Source organism: Macaca fascicularis, chromosome 2 (assembly GCF_037993035.2).
Source record: "Macaca fascicularis isolate 582-1 chromosome 2, T2T-MFA8v1.1".
NCBI lineage: Eukaryota > Metazoa > Chordata > Mammalia > Primates > Cercopithecidae > Macaca > Macaca fascicularis.
Window position 1 is genome coordinate 84,281,438 of NC_088376.1, and position 12,225 is coordinate 84,293,662.

General features: G+C 33.4%; 1 protein-coding gene across 15 annotated transcripts in view; it reads left to right on the top strand.

The window, feature by feature from the left end:
* The window catches only part of ECT2 (epithelial cell transforming 2), a 71,592-nt gene that overhangs the window by 4,006 nt on the left and 55,361 nt on the right, over positions 1–12,225 (top strand). For 8 of the 15 annotated variants that reach the window (XM_065540181.1, XM_065540185.1, XM_065540182.1 and 5 more), the window contains 10 exons: positions 588–667; positions 799–891; positions 2,430–2,612; positions 4,394–4,483; positions 5,234–5,341; positions 6,674–6,747; positions 7,482–7,612; positions 7,757–7,872; positions 7,976–8,038; positions 9,338–9,560. In XM_065540181.1, the coding sequence (XP_065396253.1) occupies positions 588–667; positions 799–891; positions 2,430–2,612; positions 4,394–4,483; positions 5,234–5,341; positions 6,674–6,747; positions 7,482–7,612; positions 7,757–7,872; positions 7,976–8,038; positions 9,338–9,560 (1,161 nt within the window). Of the gene's footprint in view, positions 1–587; positions 668–798; positions 892–1,692; positions 1,842–2,429; positions 2,613–4,393; positions 4,484–5,233; positions 5,342–6,673; positions 6,748–7,481; positions 7,613–7,756; positions 7,873–7,975; positions 8,039–9,337; positions 9,561–12,225 lie in introns of those variants that run through there. The other 7 variants (XM_065540184.1, XM_065540186.1, XM_074031409.1 and 4 more) reach the window with 2 other exon arrangements.

Sequence of the window (12,225 nt, forward strand, 5' to 3'; positions counted from 1 at the left end):
AATTCCAAACTTACTAGTGACTTTCTTATGATTTAATTTTAATACCAACTGTAATGCTAGAGCACAGGTATTAAGTGAATATTTGTTGACAGAATTCCTTTAAACTATGTCATTTTTCTGAGTATTATTTGGATTATTTGTATGCTTTGCAGCTTTGAAAAGGGAGGCATCTTAATTTGGATATTCCGTTTTCTGTATGTGAGGGCGGTCTAGCTACAACATTGTTTGCTAGAAGTTACACAGTCATGATTAGTTAGGTGAAGAGCTACTTTTTCCTTTACCACTTTATAAATGGGTCTTTCCTAAAATTGTATGCACTGTTGAGGATAACTATGTAAGATAGCGCATTCTCTGGCTAGGAGGAATGATGTTTCTATACCCTGCTACAATATCGTTTCTCTCTCTCTAAAGTGATATATAGCCAAATATTTTTATAAGTTGGGAGTTGAGTTCTATTAAATTTAGAGAAAGTTATGATTCCCTCAAAGATGTAATACATACCAGATATAGCCAAAAGAGCGATAAGGAGCTATTGATTGTGATGTTAATACATGATAAACATATTGAAACATTTTAAATTTTAACAGAAGAGATGCCTCAGATTGAAACAAGAGTGATATTGGTTCAAGAAGCTGGAAAACAAGAAGAACTTATAAAAGCCTTAAAGGTATGGAGTTCTAGGGTTTAGTTTAGTTTAGTTTTTTTTTTTTTTTTTTTTTGTAATGCAATTTTTCTTCCATCAGTGTGTTAATAGTTTCATAGCTTTCTTAACCTCATACTTAAGTGTCTTTTCCACAGACTGTTAAAATAATGGAAGTCCCTGTTATAAAGATAAAAGAAAGTTGCCCTGGAAAATCGGATGAAAAATTAATAAAAAGTGTTATTAATATGGTAGGTCAAAGCAACTCATTGCATGTGGCATGCTGCACTTCCCTTGATTGTATTATTCTGCTTTCTGGTGATTGGAATTAGGCACAAGGTGTATTTTGTGCAATCTGAAGCTTAACAAATAGAAACTGTTTTATACTTTAAAAATTCGGGTGTTCGGGTGTACTTTAAAAAAAACTGTAGCATATATTTTAAATAATACCAAATTACTTTATAAGGATTTCATTATTAACTTTAAATGACACAAAATCTACAAAGATCTGATAATTTTCTTTTAAACTCCTTAGCTTCATTTTTCTCATTAATTTTATATTTAGTCTAAATTCTTGCTGTATTTCCAAAATTATAAATCACGGTAATTTATAGTCAGGGAATTTGCTTCAGCATATGAAATAATCTAATTCTGGAATCCAGGTGTTTTAGTTTGCTAGGGCTGCCGTAACAAAATACCACATAGTTAATTGCTTAAACAGTAGAAATTTCTTTTCTCACAGTTCTGGAGGCTAGAAGTCCAAGGTTAAGGTGTATGCAGGTTTAGTTTCTCTTGAGGCCTCTTGCTTTGGCTTGCAGTCTCCTTTTGCTGTCCTCACATGGCCTTTCTTGTATATGTCCTTGCATCCCTGGCGTTTCCTCTTATTGGGACACCAGATTGGATTAGGGCCCACCCATATGATCTCATTTAACCTAATTACCTCTTTAAAGTCCTTATCTCCAAATATAGTCACATTCTAAGGGCTTCATTCTTCATTCTAGGTTAGGGCTTCAACATGAATTTTGGGGGTACATAATTTAGCACATCACACTAGCCTTGCAAATAAAATTCAAATACTGACCCATTTTGAGTTTTTTTAAATTTTTTTCATTTTTATTTTTAATTTAACACAAGAGTTACAAGAGTTATATAGATACTTCAGTATCTTCATTATTTTTCGTGGATGTATAAAGTGTTTACCGTAAGTAACTTGCCTTTTTATGTCCTACATTTGCCATGCTACAGCTGCTACATATTGCACATCTTTCTCTTATTTCTCACATGTCTACTAAAATGATTATGCTAATTTTCCTTTCTGTAAGTATTAAGTGGTATAGTAATGTTTTCCTATTTTTCTGAAGATAGTTAATTTATACAATAAGAACTTTATGTATGGTATCATTTTCTTGGTCAGTAGTGGATATCTTTCTAATGCATCTTGATATCAAAATGCATGTACTTAAAAACTTTAGCATTCTAATTTTATGGAACTTATGCATACTCGATGATTTATGACTAATAAGTAAAAAGTCAGAATTATGCCTTTATAATATTGATCTTTAAAATTTAAGAACTTAATTTGAATGGAGATATGTATATGTAAAAATGTAAGTACATAAAGAAATATGGTTGTTCATTAAGTGTAATGCTGATTATTGTGTGATTGAAACTTACTTTCTACAAATATAAACATGTTAAAGTTGATATTGAATTAAGCCTTATTTAGCGAGACAGATGGATTATTTGATATATAAATAATTTTTATTTCTGCTAACTATGTGATTAAAAGGACATTAAAGTGGGCTTTGTAAAGATGGAGTCAGTGGAAGAATTTGAAGGTTTGGATTCTCCAGAATTTGAAAATGTATTCGTAGTCATGGACTTTCAGGATTCTGTCTTTAATGACCTCTACAAGGCTGACTGTAGAGTTATTGGACCACCAATTGTATTAAATTGTTCACAAAAAGGAGAGGTAAGCATATACATTTATTATGACTTTTCAAGTTTAAATTTTTATTAATGAATTTTAATTAGCAAAAAATTTATTTGGAAAAATCTCATTGATTGTTGAGAGTAAAATATTTAGAATAGGAATAATAGTAGCTACTCTAATGTGGTCCTTTAATTCCTCCATTTTAAACTTAGTAGTGAAAAGCTAAAGCCTTTAAAGTTAAATAATGATAACTGTACATATGCATATACACAGACATATACACAGTCTTTTTTTAATTTTTGAGACGGAGTCTTGCTCTGTCGCCCAGGCTGGAGTACAGTGGCGTGATCTTGGCTCACTGCAAGCTCGGCCTCCCGGGTTCATACCATTCTCCTACCTCGGCCTCCTGAGTAGCTGGGACTACAGGCACCCGCTACCATGCCCTGCTAATTTTTTGTACTTTTAGTAGAGACGGGGTTTCACTGTGTTACCAGGAGATCAAGGATGGTCTTGATCTCCTGACCTCATGATCCGCTCGCCTTGGCCTCCCAAAGTGCTGGGATTACAGGTGTGAGCCACCACACCCGGCCTATACACAATCTTAATATCACAATGTCTTAGAGAAGATTGCTTGCTTAAACTTGGGTTCCAGAAATTCATACATATACGTAAAGTTTTATTTTTCTCAACACAGAACAGATGCCACAGTTCCATTTTTATCAGTTACTGTATAACTTAAAATTCGAAAATTATTTTAGCTTTTTGTATTTATTTATTTAATAAATAAATAAATGATCTCCGCTACTGCAAGCTCCACTTTCCCGGTTTCAAGCGATTCTCCTGCCTCAGCCTCCCAAGTAGCTGAGACTGCAGGTGCATGCTGCCATACCTGGCTAAGTCTTTTCTATTTTTAGTAGAGACAGGATTTCACTATGTTGGCCAGACTGGTCTCGAACTCCTGACCTCATGTGATCTACCTGCCTTTGCCTCCCAAAGTGTTGTGATTACAGGTGTGAGCCACTGTGCCCAGCCGCTTTTTGTTTTTAAACAGCATTTCAATATGAGTTGTATGAGAGTTAGGGCCTATTTGGCTGTCTTGGCATTCTTAAGCTTGCCTTATTTACTTAAAATTGCTTACGTCTTTGTACTTCTATTGTTATACATGTTAGTAATAGTAAGCACATGTTAACCTTTAATTCTCTAACATTTTGATTTGGAGTGGTTGGTTTCAAAACCCAAATAAACTTTAAAAGACCAAATTTTGAAAAATAATCATATATAATGATGAAAATCAAGTTTATTCTTTTATTGTTTTTAAACCATTCTCTTTCTTTTATACACACACACCCCCACAACCGTTGAGTAAATTGTTTACTGAATGTCACCATTTATTAGCTTAAAGATTAGAATAATATTTAAGTGTATGTGTTATATTTACTCAGTGTTTATTATAAAATGCCTCTGATCTCTTTTAATAACATTAATTAGAATCATTTATAGTAGTGTATGGAGTCTGAAAACTTTGCTTATAGACTTTGCTTCATGTCTGTCAGAGTGCATTTAATATTTGTTTAATTTTCTGAGAGTAAAGTGTGTCTAGATTATGTATATTGCATATGATTAAGGAATCAGGGGAAATAGTTTTATTGGGAAACTTGCAATCTGTCTTTTTGCAGTTTTTTTGTTTCATATTGAAAAATGCCAGTAAATCTTTGGATTGGGAAAGTTGAATGGCAAGAGGGGAAATACGTTTAGCTTGAGAAAGTTGTGTTGTATTTTCTACTAAAGAGAAAGCTCACATTTAAAATTGTATCTTTCAGCCTTTGCCATTCTCATGTCGCCCATTGTATTGTACAAGTATGATGAATCTAGTACTATGCTTTACTGGATTTAGGAAAAAAGAAGAACTAGTAAGTATTACGAAACAAATTCAAAGCATATTTTTTATAGCAAAATTAATTAAAATTGGCATTTTTTTTCCTTTTTAGTATTATGGTTTTCTTTTTAAAATATTGAAGGATAAAATTACGGCTATACCAGATTTTAAATTTTGTGAAGAAACAAATCCTGAAGCGGCTTATAAAGAGACCAGTGTTTTGTCTAGGCTGGCTTGATATGAATTAATAGAAAGATTTCATAGCAATTCTGTTTGACTCTCTTGTTACCATTATTGGCTACGTTGTTTAAAGTTTTTGTTTATACATTGCAATTTCTTACTACAAGTTCAGCCTTAAAGTATTCTATTGCCCTAGAGAATTCGTAGAAAGTTCTTTGGTTCACAATACTTTGTTGTTGGAACCGATGGGTATTACTCTAATTTTGTAGGAAGAGTCTTGATGTGATAAAACTTGGTATTTAAAAAAAAAAAACATATTTACACAGTATGGTATTAAAAAGCAATGTATTTAGGCCATAGGAAAGGTGGTTGTTTAATTTACTTTTGTGTGAAATCTTTACTAATACCACCTCTATAATTTTGCCTGTGTTAATAGGCAAACTAATCTTTTTTTATACTTATTTTGACATAAAATTTAATAGCTTTATAAAAATCCTGTATTTTATAAATAGAAAGTATTTAGTCAATGCTAAATGAGTGAACATAGTTTAAAATTTTGTTCAAATTAACCAGAAAGTCAATGTTGCTTAATTTTTCTTTTGAGGTCCGATTGGTGACATTGGTCCATCACATGGGTGGAGTCATTCGAAAAGACTTTAATTCAAAAGTTACACATTTGGTGGCAAATTGTACACAAGGAGAAAAATTCAGGGTATGTAAACTTGGGTATTTTTGTGTATTTCAATACAGTATTATTTTGGGATGGGTTTAATAATAGCAGTCTTTTACCTATTTCTTCCACAATTAAAGAACAGAATCTCAATTTTTGCTATGAGTATATTTAGTAAAAAATTTTAAATCATAAGACTGGTTAAATTTTTCTTTTTTTTTTTAATAAAGATGGGGTCTTGCTCTGTTACCCAGGCTGCTTTCGAATTCCTGGGCTTAAGTGATCCTCCTGCCTTGGCCTCCCAAAGTGTTGAGATTACATATGTGAACCACTATGCCCGCCAAGAGTGGTTAAGTTTTAAGTAGGCAATGGAACTTGAGTGAGGTGTTGAAAGATGACTAGGATCGTGGGGGTTGGTAGATGAATAACATTGTAGGAATTGTGAGAGTAGGTAATTCACTCTTGTCTAAGTGCCTTTTTTTTTTTTTTTTTTTTTTTTTTTTGAGACGCAGTCTTACTCTGCTGCCCAGGCTGGAGTGCAGTGGTGCCATCTCAGCTCACTGCAAGCTCTGCCTCCCGGGTTCACGCCATTTTCCTGCCTCAGCCTCCCGAGTAGCTGGGACTGCAGGTGCACACCACCATGCCCGGCTAATTTTTGTAGTTTTCGTAGAGACAGGGTTTCACCATATTGGCCAGGGTGTTCTCAAACTCCCGACCTCAGGTGATCCGCCCACCTTGGCCTCCCAAAGTGCTGGGATTATAGGTGTGAGCCACTGTGCCTGGCCACCTAAGTGCCCTTTATAAGAACAGAGCTCTGCTCTTATAAAGTGGTTCTAAGATTTAACTTGTTAATATTATAAAAGGAGAAAATACTCTTATTAGGATTGGAATCTTAGTTTAAGATTGTAGTTGAATGTCTTAGCAAGTTTTATGATTTTTCTTAGTCTCCCTTAGTGTATTTGTGTAGCAAATGATAATTTTAGTGTACTCTTCAATTTACCCTAAATATTTCAACTCATATATAAGGTTTTAGTGACTTAGTCAGATGTCTTCTTCTGTAGTGCCATCTTGAGGGTCATATTTTCAAGGAATTAAACGTGAAGAATGGAGAAATAGAAATTTAATGAAGATGAACTTCAGAGATATATTTATTTAAAATAAAATAAGGAAACAGTTTGGACACCATGGAACTTGTTTTAAAGTTATTTTACCCTAACTTGTATGATTGGAAGACAGTTTGTTAATTTTTAAATTATTTTGTTACAAAGCAGATAGTGATCTAAAACTGCAAAAAATTAAGTATGTTAACTGTTTAGAAGTTCCTTGAATGCAGTTATTTAAGGAGAAAATTCATTGTAATGTTTATATTTTTAGGTTGCTGTGAGTCTAGGTACTCCAATTATGAAGCCAGAATGGATTTATAAAGCTTGGGAAAGGCGGAATGAACAGTAAGTGTTCAGAAATTCAGTAGTTCATTATGTAAATTAAACATTCTGGTTTAAAGATAAATCCTTGTGCTGAAAAAAGTTATTTCATAGATAGAAAAAATGAATTCAGTCTGAGTAGCTTGGGGAATAAAATCTAGGAAGAACAAAGTTATAAAAAATTATTAAAAAATTGAAAATTGAGGGATATCTTTGATATCTTTGGATTTTACCTTGTGAAGTAATTTTGACTATTATGAACATTCTGAAATTATTAGATAATAGCTAAATCTGGGTATTTGGATTTTGTTACATATTTTTAAAATTTTATGTTGTCTGGTTACATTTTAATTGGTGCTTAAAATTTATTGCCTTGTTTTGCTTAGTTTTCCAAGCTCATGATTTCTTGCTGTGGCACTTCATCATTACTTAAGATTTCATGAAAGTTATCATTACTTAGATTTCTTGAAAACCTTGGAACACAGCACATATAAATCTTCAAATAATAGAGAAAAAATTTGAATCTCTTGTAAAGCTTATCTGTGATCACATTTTGTCAGAAGTTACTTTTGGGATGACTGAGGACACATCAATTTTTTTAAACTGAAGTTTTTGTGAACATTTCAGGACCAAATGTTAAATCGTTCCAATAGATAGATTATGCTAAGACCTTAAGAATTGCTATAGGTTGTAAATTGATATACCTAACACTTGAATTTAAATTAAACTGGTTTTAGAAGAGTGCATTTTGTTTTTAGGGATTTCTGTGCAGCCGTTGATGACTTTAGAAATGAATTTAAAGTTCCTCCATTTCAAGATTGTATTTTAAGTTTCCTGGGATTTTCAGATGAAGAGAAAACCAATATGGAAGAAATGACTGAAATGCAAGGTAAAATTTAGCATAATGTGAAAGTTATATATATTTTAGTCCCTAAGCCTGCTTAATCACTTCCTGGTCAATATACCTCTTAAAAATTTTGAGTTTGGAAATAAGTAGCTCGGCTTACCTATACTTATGTGCATTCCTCTTTAGGAGGTAAATATTTACCGCTTGGAGATGAAAGATGCACTCACCTTGTAGTTGAAGAGAATATAGTAAAAGATCTTCCCTTTGAACCTTCAAAGAAACTTTATGTTGTCAAGCAAGAGGCAAGTAATTCTAGAATGAGGTTGGTTTTTAAAAACACTGTTAATAGTTTCTCTGATAAAATAAATGTAAACTGTTTATTAAAATGTTTTTTCTCTCACCTAGTGGTTCTGGGGAAGCATTCAAATGGATGCCCGAGCTGGAGAAACTATGTATTTATATGAAAAGGTATGCTTTTAACCCCTTAGTTATTCTGTGAGCTTGATTGTTTGAAAATAACACTTTTCTGTCCAGAAGATTTGGAGAGCATGTTTAGGACTTTCAGAATGATTAAAACAATTGGGATATCAAGTTATCTTAGTCTGTGTAGATTTAAGTGGAACTATTCAATGTAATGTGTATTATTTTAACCCAATATATGTTGTTCTGTGCTAATTCTTGGTGATAACATTATGAACAAGAACATCGCTATCTTCAGAAACTTAAGACTTTTAATGGAAAGATAGATTTGTACATAGTTACGATGGGGAATGATGTGTGCCGCAGTTGAGTGATATATTTTAGGTAGCCTCACTCTGAGAGACTCAGGAGGGATTAAAACAGTCAAATAAATGTTGACCCAACTTAGTAGGACAACTAGATAAGGACATTCATTAGAACCCCAATTGGGAGAGGGTATGAAAGCTTTGAGAGTACATTAAAATAACAAGTAGTTTAATATGGATTTAAAATACACTGTGGGAAGGAAGGCCAACAGATAATGGATAGATAGAATCAAAAAGGTTTTAATACATTAATGAGCTTGGATATTATCCTATAAGTATTGGGAGCCATTGAAGAAGGATAAGGGGAGAGATGTCATTAAAAAGATGAGTTTGATAGTAGAATATAGTCAAGGAAAATCTAGTCTTTAGGGTGGATCTTGGTGAAGAGTGGTATCACTCACCAAAATGACATAAAGTTATGAAAGTAGGCTTTATGGGAAGATTTACTTTAGTTTAGGATTTAATAACTTTGAGTGGAATATTGGAGATGAGTTGTTTCTGTAAAATCTATATAGTACCATATTGTGTTCTCTTCAGACTTCAAAATGTATAGTTCTTAAAGTTTAAAAAGTGTGCTTTAGATTTAGGGAGAGAACTCTTAAAAATGAAGAGTTACTCAGCACATATTAGAAAGCATTGTGTCCAGGCACTGTGCTAGGGATACAGTGAACAGACTGTGAATGATCCCTGCCTTCGTGAAGTTTACGGGCTAATGAAGGAGCAGACAGTAAACAAGTTTACAGATGAAAATGTAATGGTGATAGTGGCTATGAAGAAAAACGAGGTGCTCAGGGTTAGACAATTACAGTGGTCTCTTGACTATTATGTTTTACGAAACTTCTGAATTGCCTGGTAGAGTGTAGGGTTATAAAATTATTGTGCAAATCCAGATTTTGTCAGACTTGTAAATATATTTTTCTCTTGTTCCTGTCTCAGTAAAGAACCTTGGAAGTAAATTGAGCTTTTTTGCTTTTGATTACAGGCAAATACTCCTGAGCTCAAGAAATCAGTGTCAATGCTTTCTCTAAATACCCCTAACAGCAATCGCAAAAGACGTCGTTTAAAAGAAACACTTGCTCAGCTTTCAAGAGAGACAGACGTGTCACCGTTTCCTCCCCGTAAGCGCCCATCAGCTGAGCATTCCCTTTCTATAGGGTCACTCCTAGATATCTCCAACACACCAGAGTCTAGCATTAACTATGGAGGTAATTCACCTTTTTAAAAACTTGTCTTTAAAGTTTAGTGGAATGGAATAATTGTTAGAATGTAGATAAATCCCTGATATAGTGAATGTGGAAGTCTTTGCCTTTAATTACCTTTGTTCTAGCTGTAGAGAAAAGACACATGAATAGTTAAGCTTAATAATGTTGCAATTTAATGACTGCTTACTACATGCTAAATGCTTTATATATTTTGTGTGTTTATAATAGATTTTATTATTCCTGTTTTACAGATGACTAAACTGAGATACAGAGAAGTTGAGTAATTTGTCCAGGGTCATATAACTAGAGAGTGATAGTGCTGTTCAAAAAGCAAACAAAATCACAGGGGAGGTCACATAAATTATGGAGAAAATAGGTAGAATGAAGTCAGAGGAGGGTGAGTTCACTTTGTGCTGAACTGATATAGAAAGGTTCCTATAATTCTTCCTTGGTTATCAGTATTTCCCTCTCGTTTTGATTTTTAGTCTGTAAACAAATGTGTTTTCTAGATTTAAGAAACAAATCCAAATCTCCTCTGGACCTCATGACACTTTTCATTTATTGTCCCATTTTTCTGTTCGCTTTCACATCAGTATACCTTGATCTATTGTCTCATTTCCTTGATTCTCATTGTCCTTTCAACCCATTCTAGCTGATCTGCAGTCCTTGTTGGGGAGATAGTTTTTATGCATTCAGCACATGAATAGCTACTCCTTTATGGACACATTTTTTTTTTTTTTTTGCTTTGCTTCTGTGATACTACTTTCTCATTTCTCGTTCTCCTTGGCCTAACTTCTTTTTTTTCAATTCTAAATGTTGTATGATCCTCCTGAATCATTGTTTCTTCTCTATTGTACTGTCCCTGAATTATCTTAGTAAATTATATGGTTTTGAAAAAAATTTGTATGCTGATAACTCCCAAATTTGTCCTCTTCCCTGTCAAGCTACCTACTTTGTACTTCTTTGTCCATGTCTAATAGATATCTTAAACCTAACATAACCAAATTAGAACTCTTGATTCTGCCACTCTTAATTCCTCTGTTCCTTTGCTCTTCTTCATCAGTCTTTTCTGTAAAAAGGATCTCTCTTAGATGATTGCAGTAGTCTCCTAAATAATCTCTCCCTTTTAATTTGTGCCTTTGCATATGCAGCACTTAGAAAAGTCTTTAAAAATATATAAATTAGATGATATCACTCCTCTGCTTTAAAATCACTTAATGGCTTTGCATCACTGTAGCTTTTAAGTCCCTATGTAATCTTGCCCTCATCTACGTAATCTCATGTGGTACTATGCTCTCTGATAATGCCTGTACTCTCTAAGCGTCAGTCATACCATCTTTGTTATTCTTCAAATATTTTTAGTACCTCTGTACTTCAGGACTTTGTTAGTTACTCTGTCTGCCTCAAGGAAGTCTGAGTGGATTGTCTGTAAAGTTAAATTCCCCCACTCCTTTCTGCCAACCCTGTGACCTGGTTATTGTTTTTAGTAGTAGTTCTTATGATAGAAATTATAGTACTTGTTTACTTCTTTATTATTTGATTTGCATCAAATAAGTAATCTTTAAGAGAACATGAACCTTGTCTGTCTGATTCTGTGTTTTATTCTCAGATCCTAGTATAAAGTGGGTATTCGTTAAATACTTAAGGAAAGAATTGAAAGTGAATTTAAGGTTGGCCCAGAAAATTAAAATGAGTTTGAGAATATAAAGAGGAGCAAATATACAGATAATAGCATACAAATTGAGTTTTTAGGGAATCATGGATAGAATAATGGATAGTTTGCTTGGAATGTGGAAGAGTAATAGTTAAATTAAAAATGTTAATTTGAGGCCTAGTATTAGATCACTTTCAAATAAGACTGTAATATCTGAACTGTATATTGTCATCAACAAGGAATTTTAGAAACTCCTTGAGCAGCAGAGAAATTGATTGAATAGATAATTCATAGAGAGTTGTTCTGAAGAATGATTAGAAAGACGGCAGTTTGGAGACAGACCATGATGTAATCTATTACAGTGGCTTCGGTCATGAAATAATAAGGTGCTGAACCAGAGTATGTGGTGGTTGGAAAGAAAAGTAAGAGGCACAGGAGGAATATTGGTAGAATGAAGTAATAGGAAATAAAAAGAGATGAAGGCAAATTAGTAATTTAAATGAAAGAAATGTTGCCTCGGCATTGAATAGATAGGAAATGTATATTTTAGAGGAAGGTAGTGCAGTTTTAGAGAAATCCAAGTTACATTAAGGCAGAACTGTCCAGTAGGCGTTTGGAAAAGTTGAACCAGCTTGAGAGGGAGAACATGATTAGATCTGAGAATGTACTAGTTTTATAATCATAATGGACAAGAGCATGGGATGGTAAGAGGAGATCATAAAGGACTGAAACTTGAATATGCATTTTAGGCAAGAAAATAAACCACTGAAGTAAACAGATATGACAAGTATACTCATATATTAGGCACTCTATAAAATAGATTCCCTAGTTTCAGGTCATTGCCTAGACACAAAATAATTAAATTAGATCAGTGCATCTCAGTTTTTTCCCACTGAAGTATATTCTGTAATGGCAGAGGCTTCTGGGTCTGGTGAGTGTAGCCTAAAATAGTGTTTGGCAAGTGGGAAATTTTTTTGAATTCTGTTTTCTTTAAAAAGCACTCGGACTGGGTAC